At 46.5% G+C, this 22,838-nt stretch overlaps 1 protein-coding gene and 1 long non-coding RNA gene across 3 annotated transcripts in view; one reads left to right on the forward strand and one right to left on the reverse strand.

Moving 5' to 3' along the window:
- The window catches only part of LOC140387420 (alpha-2,8-sialyltransferase 8B-like), a 78,549-nt gene extending 57,303 nt beyond the window's left edge, over positions 1 to 21,246 (forward strand). The window contains exons 4-6 of the mRNA XM_072470509.1: positions 1,242 to 1,499; positions 12,008 to 12,301; positions 19,021 to 21,246. Of these exons, the coding sequence (XP_072326610.1) occupies positions 1,242 to 1,499; positions 12,008 to 12,301; positions 19,021 to 19,312 (844 nt within the window). The 3' untranslated portion in view covers positions 19,313 to 21,246. The remainder of the gene's footprint in view (positions 1 to 1,241; positions 1,500 to 12,007; positions 12,302 to 19,020) is intronic.
- Positions 9,513 to 16,682, reverse strand: LOC140387421 (uncharacterized). 2 transcript variants are annotated; one of them, XR_011933860.1, is made up of 2 exons: positions 16,227 to 16,682; positions 9,513 to 9,751 (listed from the first exon to the last, which is right to left on the reverse strand). It is a non-coding gene; the product is annotated as an uncharacterized lncRNA (long non-coding RNA). The 2 variants fall into 2 exon arrangements; XR_011933859.1 differs by having other exon boundaries at positions 9,513 to 10,149.
- Positions 21,247 to 22,838: the final 1,592 nt, after the last annotated feature.

Below are 22,838 nucleotides of genomic sequence, written 5' to 3' on the forward strand. Positions count from 1 at the left end.
CAGTCCAGAGGGATTTCATTTTATGTGTAAGGGGCAAATGCCCCACCTTGTTTTGTTTTGTTTGTTAAATTGTTAATTTGTTAGAGGATTAATTGTTTTTGTTGGCATATTGTTTTGTTCTCTTTGCATTATATTTTTTTTTGTAGTGGTTTGTAAAAACGATTGAAAAGTTTTGAATAAAAACATTTTTTTAAAAAAGGATAAAGGGTGAACTCTACGTTTCTTGCATTTGTACTCTGTGATTCTCCAGAAATATTTCCATGTGTGGCAAGCGAGAGAGAATTGCCACGAGTTTCCCAGTGCTCAGCCCAGCGAGGCCGGCAACTCAATTCAACATTAATTCGTCCACTTAACGAGGCCTCATGGGCTTCTCATCGCAAATGAAGGCTCGCCAGCTGATTCGCCGAGACCGCATTCCCCAGCCCCTGCTAAAAGAGGCTGTTGTTAATTGTATGGAAATGGGACTTAAGTGGTGATAATCGTTTCTCGCTATAGTAAGATCCTGATTTCACCTACGGGAGCCGGCCGGTTGCATCGCAAACTGTTTGCCGCCTGACGCGCATCTTGTTTTTGGCCTCTCCGACCATTCACCGGCTTCGTTTCACTTGAGCGAGAGCGCAACGAGGCCGGAGAATCGCGCCCTGTGTCATGTCTGTTCTGTGATTTCTAAGATTTGTACTGTAGGATCTCCATGTCTTCCATTAGAGGGACCTCTGGTGTATAACAGAAACTGGCAAATAACCCAGAGTCCCTACACCCAGGATGGAACTTTTGTTTAGATTACCTAACGGAAATTCCCAGCATGTGCAGATAAAGTCACGTCCTTCCATTTCACAAATGGAATGTTCTTGAAACGAATCCTGACCATTTGAATCCCGCCGTCAGTACCTGAAGCTAAAAATCAAACAGCGACCACACTTCAAAGTTGTTTAGTTGGCTGTAAAATGCTTTGGGATGTCCTGAGGCCATGAGAAGAACTATATAAATGCAAATCTTTCTTCAAGGGGAAAGAGAGGGGAGTGAAACCAATTAGATAGTTATTTCAAAGGGCTAGCACAGCCATGAGGGCTGAATGGCCTCCATTTGCGGTGAATGGTTTTATGATGACAGTGCTGCTGCTGGGGTCAGGGCTGCTGCTGGCAGCTGTATTATGGATGGAGTGTAAATCTAAACAGCATCATAAAAACACCTTCATTGTTCCGTCATTTACAATTTACTTTGCTCTCTTTTCCCTTTCCTAGGAAGGACATACTAAAGTTCCTGGATGCAGAGAAGGACATTTCGGTCTTAAAGGGCAGACTGAAAGCCGGAGATATTATTCATTATATATTTGACAGGGACAGGACCCTGAATATATCCCATAGCCTGTACGAGCTGTTACCAAGGACATCGCCAATGAAAAATAAGCATTTCAAACAGTGCGCGATTGTAGGAAATTCTGGGATTCTGCTCAACAGTGGCTGTGGGCAAGAGATTGACACTCACGAATTTGTGATAAGGTAATGCCTGAGACCGGGGTGCATGCGAGGGCAGTGTGATTAGGAAAATCGCCAAATAAAGCATATCAGTTTTGGTCATTTTAATCCTAATAAAGCTGTAAAAGAAGGTACCTGGGAGTTCTTTGAGGGAAATCTTAGCGTGGTTCCATGATGGTGTTCTCACTCTGAGTCACAAACCTGTGGGTTGAAACTCTGCCCCTGGTCTGGAGCAGTACTGGGGCAGTGCTGCATTGTCTAAAACGCTGTCCCTCAGATACGATTTCAGGTTCTGTTGGTGTTTTCTTCATCCTTCTTTTGGATGTGGCTGTCGCTGGCAAGGCCAGCATTTATTGCCCATTTCTAATTACCCATGAGAAGGTGGCGGTGAGCTGCCTTCGTGTTGACGCACACGTCCACGGTGCCGTTAGGTAGGGAGTTCAGCTTGGTTCAGGTGGGTCTGAATGATCCTGTAGCACTATTCATGAACAGTGAACTAATATCCTGTGCTGACCGACGTTCCCTCTTCCTTTGACATTAAAACCTATTCCATTTGCAGTTTGTACAATCTGGGGTAATCAGGAATGCGGGGTTGAAGTTACAATCATAGATTATAGATGTTTACAGCAGAGAAGGAGGCCATTCAGCCCATTCAGACCATGCTGGTCAACAAAGATCTGACTACACTAATCCCATTTTCCAGTGAGTTTGCCCATAGCCCTGGAGGTTACGGCAGCACAAGTGAATATTTAAATACTTGTTAAATGTTACGGGAGTGTCTGACTCGACCACCCTTTCAGGCAGCGAGTTCCAGACTCCCATCAACCTCTGGGTGAAAACGTTTCTCCTCAACTTCCCTCTTAGCCTTCTACCTCCTACCTGAAATCAATGCCCTCTTGGTATTGACCCCTCTACCAATGGAAAGCGTGCCTTCCTATCGACTGTATCTACGTCTCTCGTAATCTTAGACACCTCTGTCAGGTCCCCTCCCAACCTTCGCTGCTCCAAGGAAAACAGCCCCAACCTATCCAATCTCTGCTCATAGCTCAGACCCTCCAGCCCAGGCAGCATCCTGGTAAGTCTCCTCTGCACCCTCTCCAGTGCAATCACACCCTTCCTATAATGTGGTGACCAGAACTGTATTCAGAACGCTAGCTGTGGCCTAACCAGTATTTTATACAGTTCCAGTATGACCTCCTTGCTCTTGTATTCTAAGCCGAGGCTAATAAAGGCACGTTTCCCTTATACCTCCTTAGCCACCTTATCTGCCTATCTTGCCACCTTCAGGGATCTGTGGATGTGCACTCGGTTCAATTTCCAGGAGGCCAAACTGGTTAATTTTAAGGTCAAAATAATAGCAGCACACAAAACAAACGTCCCAGCACAGAACTATCGGGAACTCATACTCTATGAAGCCCACGGAGTGATCAATCAGTGATCCCCCCCTGGTCCTCATGAGGGTTATCACATCCTTTCCCCCTCAAGTCCGAATCATCTCCGCCACCCCCGTGGCGATGACGCCTCCTTCGTCACTTGGCACAAGGCCTCGGGCCAGTGGCAGGTGGAGCCGGATTGAACGACGTGAAGTGGACTGGGGATCGTCGCTTCCTTGATGAGCGCCAAAGGGCCACAGATGGAGGCTCATCTTTGGTGCTGACCTCCTGCGGAGGAGTCTCCATTTTCGACTCTGAATCTTCATCGTCAGGGGAACGACTCTCAAGTCCCCCATCGGCTGAGTCCCCTGCTAGAGGTGGGTGTAGCGGGCATCAAGGATACCATCTCTGCTGACAATGTGGGGTGGGCTCCCTGCTTTTCAGGTGGTCCAGCTGTTGTTTCACGGCCTTCGCTTGGACTTTGACTTTGTAAGAAACAAGACCAGTCTTTTCCTGCACAATTCCTGGGATCCATTAAAAGCCATCTCCAAAGGCCCGCACATAGACAGCATCTCCTGTTCTGAAGGTCCTTTCGAGTCTTCTGGTGTCATAGTTCCTTATTTGGATCTCCTGCTTTGACTCCACCTTCCCCCGAAGTTGGGGAACAGCAGCTGAGCCTGGTGTGCAGTCATTGTCCCATTAACAATTCCGCTGGGTGCGACTCCCGTCATCGTGTACAGCGTGCTTCTGTAGTTAAAGAGGAACCCAGCCAATTTTGTGTCCAAGGAACCAGCAGGCTGTTTCTTCATTCCGGTTTTAAATGCCTGAACTGCCCGTTCGGCCAGGCCATTAGACAGTGGATGGGACGGCACCGTTCTGATGTGTTCAACATCATGAATGCCTGAAATTCTCCACTGGCAAAGGAAGTGACATTAACAGATACGAGGACCTCTGGTATGCTGTGGGTACAGAAACTTTGCTGGAGTTTTTCTATTGCTGCATGAGAAGTTGTGGAGGATATACAATGCACTTCTAACCATTTTGAGTGGGCATTGACCATAGTATGCAACATCGATTCCAAGAACGGGTCAACGAAGTTCATGTACATCCATGGTCTTCCCGGCCATTCCCATGGGTGTAAAGAGGCAGAGGGTGGTAACCTCTGGTTCTCCAAGCAGATGGTGCACTACTTCACTAGACTCTCAATGTCTGTACTGAGCCCGGGACACCAGACGTCGCTCCTTGTGAACATTTTCATCTTGGATACCCCGGGGTGTCCATTGTGTAATTCCGTCAGAGTCGGTGCTGATTTGGGCAGGCCGTGACTACCTGGGCATCTCACAGGTTGATGCCATCTTCTACACTCAGTTCTAGTCTTTTAGTGAGGAAGGGCTTCATGTCATCTGTGGGGCGTCCTCGGATTGTGCCACTGAGGATCATATGGCACAATCTTGTCAGTGTGTTTTCTTAAATAGAATTTACAGTGGAGAAGGAGGCCATACAGCCCATCGAGTCTGCACCGGCCCTTGGAAAGAGCACCCTCCATCCTATCCCCGTAACCCAGTAACCCCACCCAAATGCTACAGTCTGCCCTGTAGTATTCTTCACTTTCGCTACTTTTTCAGAATGCTCCTTATGAACTTCCACAAGTCCCACGGCTTTCTTTTTTTTATAGGTTCTCCTGAGTCCACACTTGAATCTGCTTCACGGATACTGCCAAAGTATCCAGGAAGTTCAAGGCCATGATGACTTCTTCCAATGTTGGCAGATGGGCCAAGCTTGTGGACAGCGGGAGACGACTCTGGGCATCCGCGTTGGGAATGTGTGTTCCTGGGTGGTGTTCTAGAGAGTATTCATTGGCCACTAACAACAATGCCCAACGTTGGACCTGAGCCGAGACGATGGGGGGAATCATTTTATCCTCTTCAAAAAGGTCCAGCAGGGGTTTATGGCCGGTTACGATTGTGAAATGTCGACCGTTTACATATGGGTGGAATCTCTTCACCCCAAAAATAACCTCCAAATCCTTTCTTTTCAATCTGAGTCCCCCAAGATTCTGGATGCATATGGTAGAGGTCTCTTTGCCATCATCGCATATGGACAGGTGCCACAAGCTAACACAACAGAATTCCATTTGCCACTGTTCTGCCCACCTGACCAATCCATTGATATCCTCCTGCAGTCTGCAGCTATCCTCCTCACTACTTACCACCCCACCAATTTTCATGTCATCCACAAACTTCTTGATCATACTCCTTCATTTAAATCCAAATCATTAATGTACACCATAAATAGCAAGGGCCCCAGCACTGAGCCTTGTGGAACCCCACTGGAAACAGACTTCCAGTGAAACATCCCTCTACCATCAGCCTCTGCTTCCTGCCTCTCAGTCAGTTTTGGATGCAATGTGCCACTTTTCCTTGGATCCCATGGGCCCTTACTTTATTGACCAGTCTGCCATGAGGGACCTTATCAAAAGCCTTGGTAAAGTCCGCATGGACCATATCAAATTCATTACCCTCATCAACAATCCTGGTTACCTCCTCAGAAAATGTGATTAAATTTGTCAAACACAACCTTCTCTTAACAAATCAATGCTGACTATCCCTGATTAATCCAAGTGCAAATATATTCTGTCCCTCAGAATTCTTTCTCGTAGTTTCCCCACCACCGAGGTCAGACAGACTGGGATAATTTCCTGGTCTTTCCCTATCTCCCTTTTCAATAATGGGACAATGTTAGCTGTCCTCTTGCACCTCATCTGTGGCCGGGGAGGATTTGAAAATTACTGCCAATGCCTCTGATATCTCCTCCCGTGCCTCCCTCAACAACCTGGGATACATGTCATCTGTGCCTGTGAATTTATCCATTTTCAAGGCTGTTAAACCTGCTAGTACCTCTTCTCTCTCTCTCTCTCTCTGTTAATTTCTCCTAATATTTCACAGTCATCACCTGAATCCGCCTCTTCTATTGTGAAGACTGATGCAAAGTATTCATTGAGGACTGTACTCATGTCTTCTGGGTCCACACACCGATTACCATTTTGGTCCCTAATTTTCCCTACTCATTCCTTATTTATTCCCTTCCCTTTTTTAAATTTAGAGTGCCCAATTCTTTTTTTCTAATTAAGGGGCAATTTAGCGTGGCCAATCCACCTAGCCTGCACATCTTTGGGTGAGACCCACGCAGACACGGGGAGAATGTGCAAACTCCACACGGACAGTGACCCGGGGCCAGGATTGATCCCGGGTCTTCGGCTCCGTGCTAATCACTGTGCCACCATGCCGCCCTTATTCTCTTCTTCTTTATAGATTTTTAAAAAATCTTTGCGTTTCCTTTATTCTACCCGCCAAAGCTTTTCGTGCACTCTAATTTCCTTTTTAAGTTCCCCCCCTGGACTTTCTTGACTCCTCTGGTGACTGTGCTACATTGATCCCTCAGTATCTGCCATAAGCTTCTCTATTTTTTAAAATCCTGACCTTTATGTCTGTTGGCATCCCGGCATCTGGTCTTGGTCCCACCTTTTGTCTTTACCAATTTGTCCTGTATTCTCGCTATCTACTGCTTGAAGGCTTCCCACTGCTCTGTCACAGATCAGCAATGATCTTATTGAATGGCTAAGCGAGCTTGAAAGGGACCAATTGGCCTAATCCTGCTCCTAGTTCGTATGTTCGTAATCTGCAATTGTCTTCTGCATTTGCCTGTATAACCACAATGGCCACTCTTCAAATGCGATTTAATGTTTTAAAACATTCTGAGGATGTAACACCAAGGCTATAGAAATGAAAGTTTCTTTCTTTGCTATCTACGCCGTCCCAGTAGAAGATGTCCCACTCTTTCCTTCATTCCTTTCAGGGTGACAGAACATTGGTTATGGATCGATTTTCTCTTCCCTTTGCATCAGTTCATGAAAATATTGGCTTCCATCTTCTCTTCTCAGGCGGTCCGCCAGCAGAGAGCACCAGTTGCCCCCACTCCAGCTCAATACATTCTGAAATGGTACAATCTGCAGACTTTGCCATGTGCGGGGAAGTGGTGCTTCAAGGGCTGGATAGATGGATTGTTTGGAGGTTTGTGCACTCTCTCCGGTGACTCCACTTCACCTCTGCACCAGCCCAGCAAAGTTTCTCAATGCGTCCGGTGCCTTCCACAATGAGACTTTTCCATTTTGGGCAGTCACAAGTCAGGGTCTCCCGTGGCTTGGTGGGTATATTTGACCTTTTCAGCACTGTTTTGAGGACACCTTGGGCAGGATTCTCTGAAAATGGGGCTACGTCCCCACGCCAGCAGTAAAACCGACACCAACCACTCCAGCCAGCGTCAACAGCCCCGAAAGTGAGGAATTCTCCAATTTTCCGGGGGCTATGTTGACGGCGGAGTAGTTGGCGCCATCCAGCCAGCGCCGATGGGCCGGTGCGAGTTCGCACATGGGCTGAACGGCCAGCGTGATCTCGCGCATGCGCGGGGGTTCCCTTCTCCGCGCCGGCCCCCGGGCAATATGGCGGAGTCCTACAGGGGCCCGGCGTGGAGGAAAGAAGGCCCCCCACGGAACCAGCCCACTCGCAGATCGGTAGGCCCCGATCGCGGTCCAGGCCACCGTGGGGACCACCCCGGGGTCGGATCCCCCCCGCCCCCCAGGACCGCCCCCGCACATTTACCTGCCAGGTCCCGCCTTGCGTGAGGTGAGTAATTCACGCCGGCGGGCATGGACAAAACTTTACGGCCACTCGGCCCATCGGGGCCCGGAGAATCGCCAGGGGAGCCGCTGTCAACGGCCCCCGACCGGCGTGGCGGGAATTCCGTCGGCCCCCGATAAAACGGCGCCGGAGAATAGGGCAGTCGGCATCGGGGCAGCGGGATTCGGGCCTCCCCCGGTGCAGGCTCGGAGAATCCTGGCCCTTATGTTCTTAATTCTTAGCACGGTGGGCTAAACAGCTGGCTTGCAATGCAGAACAATGCCAGCAGCGCTGGTTCAATTCCCATACCAGCCTCACCGAACAGGCGTCGGAATGTGGCAACTAGGGGCTTTTCACAGTAACTTCATTGAAGCCTACTTGTGGCAATAAGCGATTGTTATTATTAAATCTAAAAGGGAGCGAGCTGCAGAGTTCTGACAGCGTTGGATTAAATTCCATCATGCGATTTAATTGAATTAGCTGCTAATCATACGGAAATTGCTTTCATGAAACTGTGGGAATTCAAATCTTCACCAGCACATCCTTTATTTACCTTCAAATTTTTCAATATTCATTTAAAAAAAAAAAATTTCGAGTGCCTAATTCTATTTTTCCAATTAAGGGGCAATTTAGTGTGACCAATTCACCTACCCTGCACATATTTTTGGTTTTGGGAGAGAGATCCACACAGACACGGGGAGAATGTGCAAAATCCACACGGACAGTGATCCGGGGCCAGGATCGAACCCGGGTCCTCAGCGCCGTGATCCAGCAGTGCTAACCACTGCGTCGCCGTGCCGCCTGTAAAAATTCATTTTTTACAGGACGTGGGCTTCGCTGGCTAGGCCAGCATTTGTTGCCCATCCCTAATTGCTCTTGAAAAGGTGATGATGAGCTGCCTTTGTGAACCGCTGCAGTCCATGTGGTGTAGGTACATCCACTGTGCTGTTAGGGAGGGAATTCCAGGATTTTGACCCAGCGCCAGTGAGGGAACGGTGATATATTTCCAAGTCAGGATATTTCCATTCACCCTTTATACCTCTTTCCTGCACCCTAATTTCTGTTTGCTGTCAACTAAACCCATTAATGCCTTTTTATGAAAGTAGTTGGCAGACCTCTTGATTCCTGCCTGTTGTTCTTGATCTTCCCCATTTCCCCATCTTAGATGTCAAGGGATACAGTTTCTGTTTGGACTGTGCCAGTTCTTTTGGAGGGGTCCATCAAAACATTCACCTATCGCCCCAGATGCTGACTGACTTGTGTATCTCCAACATCCGGAGACAGACAGGGGGAGCCAGCGTAGTGGTATGGTCGCTGGACTGGTAATCCCGAGACCCAGGGTATTGCTCTGGCAAACCAGGTTTGAATCCCACCATGGCAGCTGGTGACATTTGAATTCGATCAAAATCTGGCATTAAAAAGTCTGAAGGTGACCGTGAAACCATTGTTGATTGTCATAAAACCCCATCTGGTTCCCTAATATTCTTAGAGGAAGGAAATCTGTCATCCTTACCTGGTCTGGCCTATATGTGACTCCAGACCCACAGCAGTGTGGTTGACTCTTTAATGCCCCACTCCGGAATGGACAATAAATTCTGGACCCGCCAGCAATGCCCACATCCCATGAACACATTTTTAAAAACACATACATTTTGCTTTCTTTCTCCCTCGCTCTTTCTCCTTTTTTCTTTTCTCTCTCACACTTTCTCTTTTTCTGACGTGATTGAATGGAAGGTGAAGATTGGATCGGCCGTGATTTCATAGGGTGGTAGAACTAGGGATGGTGCAACCCGTCACAATCTTGGTAGTCGCCGAGAGCAGCAAATGTGGGGGGGGGGGGGGGGTTGGGGGGGGGGAAGTCACAAAAACTGAATGAACTATTTATGAAACTACACAACTGAACAATCAGGCTTCAGCAGCAGGGAGGAAAGGTCTAAATTTACTGAAATACATCCACATATACTGACACAGGTATAGACTTCCATGTATTTACATCACAGTCTTTCCCAGAATTGAATATTGCATTCCTCATTTTAATTATACCACAGTTTTGCAAATTTGTAAATGTACATGATTATTCCAAAAATAAATCAAAGAATCTCGCCCGCTCTTGTTGATTGTGTGAATTGCACATAAAGATATCTAGTAACTGTGGCAGGGACACACAGTAATTAGATCACGTGAACAATATCACATGTTGTAATATGCATTTCTTCAAGTACATAACCTGTGAAAAATCAGAATGTTCAATCAGTATCATTATTCTCCTTTTTCATGAAAAATAAATCTGTAATTATATGCGGAATTTTTATCCATAACTAATGCACATTGTTCGTTAGTGAATGGTGGGTGGGGGACAGCTCGTGGCCGAAGGCACCTAATTCTCTTGCTCTGGCCCTGTGTACAGCAGGCCTGAGGGACTCTGTTTTCAAAGTGCAATCATTTCCAGTTGACAGCTATCCTCGGGAAGGTCTCTGTGTAAAAACCTGAATTGTTTTTATTTACACCCTATGTGAGAGAAGCAGAAGTACAATTGACTCTGTGCTTTGTTTTTCCCTCAACCCTGCAGAGGATTGCCAGCTCAGCATCCTTCGCTTCCGGCTTCTTTGGGAATTCTTACGTTTCCTGCAATAAAAAAAGGGAAAATATTCTGCAGCATTCAAAAACATTACAGTTGCCAACTTTGGTTGGATGTATTCCTGGAGGTTACATCATATGATCTCCCACTTCATTTTTAAAATTTAGAGTACCCAATTCATTTTTTCCAATTAAGGGGCAATTTAGTAGTGGTCAATCCACCTACCCTGCACATCTTTGGTTTGTGGGGGCGAAACCCATGCAAACACGAGGGGAATGTGCAAACTCCACACGGACAGTGACCCAGAACCGGGATCGAACCTGGGACCTCGACGCCGTGAGGCAGCAGTGCTAACCACTGCGCCACTGTGCTGCCTAATGATCTCCCACTTCCAGCAATACCAACCCACCTTCCCCTCACCCAGACTCCCTCCATTGGTTATCCAACACATGTATCTCCACACTGCCACAACCCTCTCATGTCAATGAGGGTGTGACCAAACACTTTGTTAACAGATTGGATTAATTTTGTCTTTCAAGGGCAGCACGGTGGCGCAGCCTCACGGCGCTGAGGTCCCAGGTTCGATCCCGGCTCTGAGTCACTGTCCGTGTGGAGTTTGCACATTCTCCCCGTGTTTGCGTGGGTTTCGCCCCATCCCCCCCAGTCTATGCTATTTTCCCAAACTAGTAAGTGAAGACGTTGAAAGAAAGAAAATGAAACAAAGATGTTTTTCAATGACCCGGTAATTTTACTCCTGGGTTGCTTGAAGATTAATCTTAAATTCCTGGTGACTCCAAGCCCATCCTGGAAGATTGATATCTGTGGATAACAAGGACTGTCCTGACCTCTTGACCTGATGCCCCTCCCCCATCCACACTATTTGCAGCCTTTTAAGTTGCTAAGAGTTGACGGAAACCTCTGTCGTCATGTTTATTGTCAATAAAAATAAAAATGATATTGGAAATAAGTAAGGGCATTGTAGTCCCAGATGACCAGAGGCTGCTTTCCCCTTTGAGGGGGGGAGATCTGACTGGTGGTGATTTAACCTGAGGGGGTCACCACACCTCAGGCGAGGCTGAGAAGGCGGGGCCTTCATGAATAACCTCAGCCGGTACGGAAATTGACCCCGCACTGCTGGCCTCGCTCTCCATCATAAACCACCTGACCAGCCAACTGAGCTAAACCGACCCCCAAGGGTATTGGAAATTCACGGTAACTGTTCAGCATCTCGAAAGAGAGTGGACAGGCTAAGGATGTGGGTGGAGAAGAGAACTGAGCCTGTTTCCAGGTGCGAGGGGAGCAGAGGGTGTGGGGCAAGAGTCAAGAGTCGTGGCTTCTGTCACTTTTCGTAAAAAGGCTCTTAGCTTTCAACAGCTGGGGAAGTGGTTTTGTAAAAAGCGGAAGGATGAAGAAAGTTGAAAATGCGAATGACATTGAAGTGACCTCGCAAAGCAATTCCAAACGAATAACGAGAAAAATGACCAGTTAATATTTGGTGACAGTGATCGAGAAAGTTTAGCCGGGGTACCCAGAAGAGCATTGAGTTTCTTCCTAAAACAGTAACATGTAAATACTCGCTGAGTCAGGCGACAGGGACATTTACTTGAAGGAACAGCAATGGTGGCACAGCAGCACTCTATCGGCAGTGCAATGAAGCATTCACCTAGATTAGGTGCTTGAATCCTGTCATGGGGCTTGAACCTTAAGTATTACCAACTATGGCAAGCTGACACTATAGATTGTACATGCTTTGTGGGGGGGGGGGGGGGGGGGGATAGATGGGGCGAAGAATATTCTTCATTACTTTCTTACTTGTGTTCTTCGGTTCCAGCGCAATGCCGGGCTAGATCATATGCTACTGTGGAAATAATGAATGATTAATTTGCAACTTAATTTCCTTTTAAGATGCAATCTCGCCCCAGTAGAAGAGTATGCACAAGACGTTGGTTTGAAGACCGATTTAGTGACTATGAACCCTTCGGTGGTGCAGCGGGCCTTCGAAGATTTGAAGAACGACACGTGGAAAGAGAAACTGCTTCACCGGCTAAAAATGTTGGACGGCGGAATTCTCTGGATTCCCGCATTTATGGCCAAAGGGGGAGAAGAGCGAGTAGAATGGGTAAACAGGCTCATCATAGAGCACAAAATCCACGTGCAGACGGCCTACCCGTCGCTGAGGTTCCTACACGCTGTACGAGGGTGAGTTCCAGCTCCGATAACAAGGAGCCCACTTGCGTCTTGTGACATAGCCTCCATAACTGCTTGCCTGAATTTTCCACTGTGGAAACGCTGCCACCCAGGGGGGAATGCTATCTGCACAGACAGACTTGCCTGCGTTCTGTCTCACATGCAGTGTTCTTGGCAACAAGCTGGAGCTTGTCGCCTGTTAATTAGGTCACAGTCTCGGAGGGAGATAATGAGACTTAAGCAAAGGTGTTAAAAATTGAGGCGCTTGAGATATTTGTGCTGCAGTGATTTGGGATGAATTGCTCATTGTCCATTCATGGAGAATCTGGCATCAGAGTTTTTAAAAAATGCTCTCAATCATCGACCTGCTGTGGCAGCGGCAAAGACTTTTCTGTCACATTTCTATAGCCTGGTGTCTCAGTGGATGAAACATTCCAAAGAGGCAAAATTTGAGTTCCACTAGGTATTTGCTTTTACGTCAATTGACCACAAATCTCCTTCATTAAAGTTCATCCAATTTTGTGGAACGTAAGTGAGAGATCCCTTCTGACAAATATGATCCCAAGTAACACCTCATAAGCCACACTCTGACATTGCAGGTACAAAATCAAGGCTGCTGCCCCAGTGCTGTCCTGAGGGAGTGCTGCACTCTCAAAAGTGTCAGCTTTCAGATGTGACATTAAACCATCTGCCCTCAGGTGCACATTAAAAAACTCAATGTGCTATTTCAAAGAAGAGAAGGTAAGTTCTCCTTGGTTAAAAGCAAATTACTGCGAACGCTGGAACCTGAAACAAAAACAGAAAATGCTGGATAATCTCAGCAGGTCTGACAGCATTGCGGAGATTTGATTTGATTTATTGGGACATGTACCGAAGTACAGTGGAAAGTATATTTCTGCGGCCAAGGGAACGTACACAGTACATACACAGCAGACAAAAAAATAATTATCGACAGAGTAAGTTGACAAATGGTCCATCGACAAACAGTGATTGGTTACAGTAAGGACAAGGGGCCAAACAAAGCAAATACATGAGCAAGAGCAGCATAGGACGTCGTGAATAGTGGCCGCGATTCTCTGGTCCGGCGCCAGAGTGCCGTCGCCAAAATGGGAGTACTCTACTCCGGCGCCGGTACCGAGACCCAATTCTCGGGTCCTGGGGGGGCCAGCACGGCGCTGGAACAGCCCATGCTGCGGGGTCCGCGCATGCCCATTTGGGTCGGCGCCAACTAGCGCATGCGCACTGGCCGTCATCCCCGCGCCGGCCCTGACGCCAAATGGCGCAGAGATCCAGGTGCTGGCGCTGAAGAAAAGTGGTCCGCAGCCAAAGAGGCCGGCACGCCAATCGGTGGGCCCTGATCGCAGGCAGGCCATTACGGAGGCTCTCCCCGGGGTTGGACCCCCCCCCCGGACCCGTCAACCCCGAGGTCCTGCCGGCCAGAGCATGTTAGAAAGACGGCGGCGGGGCTTGGATTTTTTCAGACAGGTGAATCACGGCCCCGTTGGAGGATCGCCGCTATGGCCGTTTTGCCGATTCTCCGTACGGCCCGGCGCCATGCGCGTCCACCCCTATTTTCACGGGCGGGAGAATGACATCCCGGCGTCGGGGCGGCGTGGCGCGATTCGTGCGGACCCCCGCCGATTCTCCAGCCCGGCCGGGGGGGTCGGAGAATCGCGCCCAGTGTTCTTACAGGGAACAGATCATTCTGAGAGAGAGTCGTTGAGTAGTCTAGTCGCAGTGGGGAAGAAGCTGTTCCTACGTCCAGATGTGCGAGTCTTCAGACTTCTGTATTTTCTGCCTGATGGAAGGGTCTGGAGGAAGGCAAAGCCTAGGTGGGAGGGGTCTCGGATAATGCTGTCTGCCTTCCTGAGGCAACGGGAGGTGTAGACATAATCAATTTGCGGGTGGCAAGCTTGTGTGATGCACTGAGCTGAGTTCACCACACAGTCTGGATGACTGTTTGTCAAAGCTTTGACTCTTCAGTTATGAAGATAGATTGGGGAAGTTGGCAGCACGGTGGCACAGTGGCTAGCACTGCTGCCTCACAGCGCCAGGGACCCGGGTTCAATTCCGACCTTGGTGACTGTCTATGGGGAGTTTGCATGTTCTCCCCGTGCCTGCGTGGGATTTTGGGGAGGCTTTCATCTGTTTGCCATTTGTAGCCGCCATAGGGCCACATTCCTACTATGTCTATGATGTTGCCAACAGTTTGGTGACTGAGGGAGCCGTTCCCGCTGGTCAGTAATATATGGAGCAACACAGTTACCAAATAACACACAGGGGAAGTTCGCCTGTGCGAATTCTTGAAAGAAATGCGTTCGCTAACAGCTGAACATCTTTCCTCAGTTTCCAAGCACCGTGAATAAATATTTAGATGCTTGGCTGGCTATCAGTAATAAGGACGTTGCTGTAATGAGTCACTCTGTCACCATGCCTTCCTTGTATGGTATTTTAATTGGCAGATTACTTGTAATATGCAGAAGGTAAATCATTTAAAAACCCAACCACTTCTCCAGTTTCAAGTCATATTAAAGCCTCAGCACATAATTAGACTTGGTAACGAGGCAGATAAATTTGGCTTTGTAACAATTTGATCTGAGGAAAGGCCACAAAATCCTTAGCGAATCGGAGGGGGGGAACGTACAAATATTTGTGATAGCTAACATTACATTGTTGTTGATCCTCAACGAAATGAAATGCTAAATGCTAGCAGGAATTGATTTTATTTTAATTTTTTTCAAATTTGATTATGTGTCGAAAGGAAAATTCTAGAAGAGCCGGGAGTGCTGAAGGCTCATCAATAATAAAAGAGTTGTTCATTGCAATCCAATTATTCAATGAATATGATGGCTTTTGGACACCTATCCTAAATATACTCGGGTTAATTTTACACACTTTTGAATTTCATGATTAATAGACATTTAATTTTCCAAAAAATGAAAATCAAAGCGACCGCTGATTCCCGAAAGCTACTGGAACAATTACACTCCCATATCCCATCAGCAGTGTCAGGTGACAGAGATGTTGCATTGTATTCAACATCCTACATTTCCCAGTGCAATCCTGCCTCTGACCCTCTGAGTTCATACTGCCACTCTACCCCGTCTCCATTCCAGTTCAACCTGTAACTCTCCTTCTTACCACTGTTTTGTCCTCCTCACCAATTCAAAGTTCATGTTTCTGATCCTTGTGTTCAAATTGCTCCATTTCGAACGAAGAGAGATTGAAGAGTTTAGGCCCATACTCTCGAGCATTTAGAAGAATGAGGGGAGGTCAAATTGAGGTATACAAGATGATAAAAGGCATAGATAAAGTAGACGTGGAGCGGGTGCTTCCTCTTGTGGGGCATTCTAGAACGATAGGTCATAGTCTTAGGGTAAGGGGTAGCAAATCTAAAACGGAGTTGAGGAGAAACTACTTTTCCCAAAGGGTTGTGAATCTGTGGAATTGGCTACCCCAGAGTGCGGTGGATGCAGGGACAGTGGAGTTAGACAGATTTTTTAATTGGTAATGGGTTGAAGGGTTATGGAGAACAGGCAGGACGGAGGAGTTAAGACCAAGGTGAGATCAGCCAAGATCGAACGGCGGAGCAGACGCGATGGGCCAAATGGCCTAATTCTGCTCTTATATCTTATGAACCTATGAACTTATTTCTTTAGCCCCCTCCCCCCAATCCCCACTCCACAGTCTCTGCCTCCATGATTCTGGCCCCTTGTGCATCTCCACCTTTCGTTCCACCATTGTTGACCATGCCTCCGACTCCCTGGACACACAAAGGGATCACCACCCTAATCCCCCTACTTCTGTACCTCCACTACAACTGATAGGCGGAGGAGAGGAGACAGTGTAAGATTTGCATTTACATTTTATCTTCTACTATCTCAGGGCGTTCCAAACTGCTGAACAGCCAATTAGCTATTTGTTTTTTTCAAATTACCATTCATGTCATTGTGATGTTCCAGCTTGATTGTTCTAATCATCTTCCGTTGATCTCGGTTCATCTGCAACCTCTATCCTATTTTGCTCCCAACCGTACTTGCCGATCACTGTTGTCCTTTCTGGTCTGTTTGACTCCTGATCCTGAATGGATTAAATTCTGTTCCTTGTATTTTAATCGCACCAAAGCCTTCCAACGTGATGGGGAAATTTTGAACAAACCCTCAGGAACAGCAAGGTTCGGATCAAATGCCCATTGTACACCCTGCCTGATTTTACCCGCACGTGCGCATTGCGACCTCCTCCAACCTTTGTTCATCTATTTATTCCTGCTCCGGTTTGTTTAAAGATAACTTCCTCCCGCCCCACTAGAGTGCTAAACTGAAGGAACTTCATTGGCATTTGCTAGGAACCAGATTTTGTAAGCTCTTCAGACCTCATTAAGATACAGTTGCCTAGCAACCCAGGCCAGAAACACTAGTAACCTAGATCAATGTCCAGTTTTTAAATACAACATTTTAGATTTGACAGCATGTTGCTGCAGAGGTTAGTGCTGCGTACTAGAGGTGTTGACACTCAGTCAGCGGGAAGTCTTTCACTGCACACTGCTGTTTTTAGGTCTTTGGAGAGACGTCTGCTATGAATCTCGGGGGCTGAAAAGAAAAGAGACAGGCAGGCAGATCAACCACGACAGTTTAAGAGTTTGTCCTCAGAGGGATGATGTGAATCGTTGCATCCAGAGGAAACCCACACAGACACGGGGAGAACGTGCGGACCCCGCACAGACAGTGACCCAGCGGGGAATCGAACTTGGGACCCTGGCGTTGTGAAGCCACAGTGCTACCGTGCTGCCCTGTTACAAATGTTACAACCTTGTTCGAAAAAGGGTGAACAGTTAAGCCCAGTAACTAAGGACAAGTCAGTTTAAGCTCGGTGGTGGGGAAGGTTTTAGGACAATTTGGGGCAAAATTAATATCATAGAATCCCTACAGTGCAGGAGGCCATTCGGCCCATCGAGTCTGCACCGACCCTTGGAAAGAGCGCCCTACCTAGGCTCATGCTCCCACCCTATTGCCGTAACCCAGAAACACCACCTTAACTTTTTGGATACTAAGGGGCAATTTAGCATGTCCAATCCACCTAACCTGCACATCTTTGGAGTGTCAAGTAGTCACTTGAGAAAATATGAGTTAAGTGAGAAAAGACAGCATGATTTTTAAAAATTATCTCATGGAATGTGGGCAAACATAGAAATATAAGAAGTAGGGGCAGGAGTAGCCCATTTGGTCCTTTAAGCCATCTCGGCCATTCAGCGTGATTATGGTTGATCCTCTATCTCAACACCACACTTCAGCGCTTTCTCCATACCCCTTGACACCATTAGAGTTTAGAAATCTATCTGTTTCCTTCTTGACTATATCCAGAAACTTGGCCTCCAAAGCCTTCTCTGGCAGAGAACTCCACAGGTTCACCACCCTCTGAGTGAAGAAGTTTTTCCTCATCTCAGTTTCAAAATGGCCATCCCATATCCTGAGGCTGTGACCCCCTTGTTCTAGACCCCCAGCCAGAGGAAACAATATCCCTGCATCCAGTCTGTCCAGTCCTCGCAGAACTGTAAATGCTTCAACGCGATCCCCTCTTATTCTCCTGAACTCCAGTGAACGCAGGCGTAGTCGACCCAATTTCTCCTCATTCGATAATCCTGTCATCCCAGGAATCAGTCTGGTGAACCTTTGCTGCACTGCCTCAATGGCAAGTATATCCTTACATCGATAGGGAGACCAAAACTGCACATAATACTCCAGGTGTGGTTGAGATGTTGCCCATCCCTAATTGCCCTTATACTCAACACTTGTTAGGGCAATTCAGAGACTAGCTAACAGTCAGCCACATTACTGTGGATCTGGAGTCGGTGGGCGGCACGGTGGCACAGTGGTTAGCACTGCTGCCTCACAGTGCCAAGGACCCAGGTTCAATTGGGTGACTGCGCGGAGTTTGCACATTCTCCCCGTGTCTGCGTGGGTTCCCTCCGGGTGCTCTGGTTTCCCCCCACAGTCCAAAGATGTGCATATTAGGTGGATTGGGCATGCTAAAATTACCCCTTGGTGTCTAAATATGAGTAGGTTAGGTGGGGTTATGGAGCTAAGGTGGGGGAGTGAGCCTAGGTAGGGTGCTCTTTCAGAGGGTCGGTGCAGACTTGATGGGCTGAATGGCCTCCTTCTGCACTGTAGGGATTCTATGGATATGGATTCTGTGGAGTCACATGTAGGCAATGGCAGATGACAATTTTCCTTCCCTAAAGGACATCAGGGAACCAGATAGATTTTAATTAATCAAATTTATATTCCACCAGAGTCTCTCCAGGACGGCATTAGCCTGCGTTCTTGGATTACTAATCACAACGCCACAGTCCCCCTAATTTATGGAGAGAAATCAAGTTTAACCAACTTGCTTGAGTTTAGAGAGAGGATTGATAAGGGTACAGTTGTTGATGTGGTGTGCATAGAATTCCAAAAGACATTTAATAAGGTGCCTCAAAATGGCCTTGTGATCAAAGCTGGAGATCATGGATTAAAGGTACGTTAGCAACAAGGATACAGAAAGGCTGAGGGACGGGAAACAAAGAATAGCAGTGAATGTTTGCCTTTGGACTGGAGAAATGTTTATCATGGTATTCTCCAGGAATCGGTGTTAGGAACCCTGCTCCACCTGATATATATTAATGATTTCCTTTCTGTAACTGTGGTTTCATCTCAAATAAGGATTGGTAACGTAACTGATTTCCTTTCCCCCAGGTACTGGCTGACCAACAGGGTTCTGATCAAACGCCCCACCACCGGCCTCTTGATGTATACTCTCGCCACTCGGTTCTGCGACGAAATCCACCTCTATGGTTTCTGGCCCTTCCCCAAGGACCAGAAGGGAAATGCGGTGAAGTATCACTACTACGACAGTCTGACGTATGAGTACAACTCACGGGCTACTCCCCACACAATGCCACTGGAGTTCAAGACATTGAGAAACATGCATCTCCAGGGTGCCTTGAAACTCAATGTTGGAGAGTGCAAATTGACAACGCAGAGCTAGCAAGGAGGCAAAGTGAGGAGGGAGACTTGCCTTTTGTGGCCAGCACTGTGGCATCACAGGAGAAATGGAAGGTTAGACGGCCAACCTCACAGAGAGAGGGATTCGATTGCTGTGCGAATAGTCTCTGGTGGACAAGCCATCAACGTCTGGACACAATCTGAGAACGTTAACCTAAGAACGGGAATACATATGTTTTGTTGTCTTTTGTACAAGAGGGAAGGACCTGAAGCTACGACCACAGGATTGGACTCCTGCGTGCAAGTTTCAGCGATTTGGAGGGTTTCATCTGTCAATATGGAACCTGCTTCTTACACAATTCGGCCCCCTTGCAAAGCAGTCATTAATATAAGAGACTTGAAATTGTACTAACATTTAAACTTCAAGAAATTTTGTTTTATCAGTAAAACTTGTGAGAGATTTCCAGGAAAGAGCAGAGAACATTATCGCCAGCAAATACAATTTGAACCTAATTACAAAAGCAAAATTGCTTAGTTGGAATGTATGCTGGAAGATTCACTGTTACTGTCCCTTTTATAAGGAACTAAGTCTCATCGGTCTAGAAGCGTGAACAAATTAATTGAAATATAGCATCTGCAGTTCTATACAAGGGACAAAGTCCATTTGCAACTCCAAGGCTGGGCTGCAATTTGCTATGATCTAGAGTCAGCTATTCTCTACAATAGATAGAATGTAATTCTCTATAACAGACAGGATCCACAATTGGCTATAATGCAGGATCCAAAATTCAGTCTACTACAGGGTCTACAATTTATTATAATACAGGGGCTACAATTCACTATATTTTGGGGGTGCAATTCACTATGTTGCAGGGTCAACAATTCACTACAATACTTGGTCAATAATGCTGTATAAAATACACAGAGCTGTTTTTCTCGACGGTACAATATATTCTCTAAAATACACTCAAGGCAGATACTACCTGTAAGAAAGTACTTATTATTCTCTACACTATTCCGAGGATATACTCTTCTCTAATACACGAAGGGTTTGCTATCCTCTGTAACACATACAGGATTTGCCATTCTCTATATCATAATGTATATAACTATTGGCATCTTTTTAACTGCCTCATATGGAACTCTGCTATTTTACTCTGATTCTCTATGGTTACCTCAGTAGCATAATTTCAGGTGCTCATCTGCATGGGTCTCACAAGAACCCTAGTGGAGCAGAAAATTGGGTGCTACGCCATTTAACGGTATGGGGAAAATACCTTTCAGGTGTCAGAAATTTTGAAAGCTCTCAGAGAGCCGTAAAAGAACCAATGGAAAGACAATTCTGAAATGCACAATGCAGCAGTGAGCTGATAACAGGGTATGTAACTGATCATTGTAACTGGAGGCGAAATTCTCAACAACAAATACAGACCTGCTGCTGTGCAAAATATACAGTAGCGCTGCTATTCTTTATAGTATACACAGGGTTTGCAATGAAATGTTTTATGCAGTGGGGCTGATATTATCTGTAATACATCCTGGGGGCTGCTTTACCATTCTTTATCAAATGCAAAGGTTTGCTATTCCTTCTAACATATAGTAAAGCTGATGGTTTCTATAACATGCACTGAGCCTACTTATTTTGGTATCAGAATTATCGCACAATACAGCACAAAAGGAGACCATTCGACCTATCGCACCTATGCTGGCCCTATCCAATTGGCCCCACTCCCCTGCTCTTTCCCCACAGTTCTGCATAAGTTTTTCTTTTCAAGTATTTATCCGATTCTCTTTTTAAAGTTACCAACTCTACCACCGCTGCTCTTTCAGACGGTGCATTCCAGATCACAAGAATTCATTGCGTGCTAGTGCTTTTACCAGTTATTTTAAATCAAATTCCTCTAGTTACTAACCTACCTCACCTCTAGAAACCGTTCCTCCTGGTGGGCTCGAATAAAACTCAGAACTGTGATGGAATCCGCTGTTTCAGAGCTTGTATTTTTGTGACGGACCATAATTGAAAAGGGAATCCGAGAAAGGAAACAGACCCTGAAATTGAGATTGGAAACCGAAACTTCTGGGGAGACTAAAACTTATTGAAAGCTTAGAAATGGACACAGCACCATTAGAGTTTAGATTATGATTCCAATGGTGCAGTACAGGCAGGCTGAAGAAGCTGGAGGCTCAATCCCGAAACCAGGAATAGGCTGTTACTGTTACTTGAAGATCACATTGGTGGATTCACATCCATCATAAACAGAGTTGAGGGGGTTCTGCAGATGTATCCCATTTTTGCTCAAAACTGTGTGGAACTGAGGGTGGTTGTACTCTATTGTCATCTTGGAATCTGGCTAAATCCTTGAAGAAGTGGAACTAAGAATTATCATGATGAAGACTGAGTCTGAAGGAGTTTGTGACTGGGGTTTATGAAGTAAATGCTAAGTGGGCTGTGGAGCCAATTTGTAAGATCTATCTTTGTCGTTCCTGCCATCTAATGTGCCATTTATAATTCATAAAATATGTAAAGGGATATACAGGGAAGATGTCACCACTTAGGTCCAAGATGAGAAGAAATTATTTCCTCAGAACTTTGTGCATCTTAAAGGATATGGGGGTGGTGGAGTGGGGAAAAGAGCATTAAAAGGAGAATCAGCCATGACAGTGGCACAGCGCCAGGGACCCACGTCCAATTCCGGGCTTGGGTAACTGTGTGGAGTGTGTCCATTCATTCCCCCCCCCCCACCACCCCGTGTCTGCGTGAGTTTCCTCTGAGTTGTCCGGTTTCCTCCCACAGTCCAAAGACGTGCAATTTAGGTGGATTGGCAATGCTAAGATTTTCCCTAAGTGCGTCCGAAGGTTAGGTCAGGTTACAGGGTACGGAGATAGAGTGGGGGAGTGGGCCTAGGTAGGGTGCTCTTTCGAGGGTCAGTGCAGACCCGATGGGCCAAATGGCCTCCTTATGCTCCTACTGTCGGAATTATATGATTGTTCTATGATTATTCAATGGTGGAGCAGGCTTGGTGGGTTGAATGGCCTACTCCTATATTCCTATTATCAACCACAATTTGCCTATTAATTCATGCTTATTGTTTGTTGATTCTAGGTTATAGAGTATAGGTGATTACTTAAGATAGTGTTTAGTGTTTGCTTTGAATTACTTTGTTTCAAACCGTGGCATCATATGCCCTCATTATTTTAGTAAATGACTTGGATTTATGGATATATTCTTTAAAATAGAATTACTCAACTGAGATCCTACCACAATTTTGAACACCTCTATTAAATCTCCCATTCACCATCCCTGCTCTAAGGAAAAAGATCCCACCTTCACTAATCTCTCCATCTCCAAACTCAGTTGGGGGCTCACACTTTTGTAAAATCTCACGGGATCCTGCAACTATCCCCAAGCGGTCTTTATGCTAAGTGAGAGCCTCAGAAGCTATCAGAGAATTCAATTGTTGACATGCTGGTCATCGCTTAAGATACTTCACTGTGAGTTACTTTCGAAGCATACTGTCAATTGTTTAATGGCAAATCAGGCAGTCACTCTGCATTGACAGATTTCCAGA

Source organism: Scyliorhinus torazame, chromosome 12, assembly GCF_047496885.1.
Source record: "Scyliorhinus torazame isolate Kashiwa2021f chromosome 12, sScyTor2.1, whole genome shotgun sequence".
Taxonomy (NCBI): Eukaryota; Metazoa; Chordata; class Chondrichthyes; order Carcharhiniformes; family Scyliorhinidae; genus Scyliorhinus; species Scyliorhinus torazame.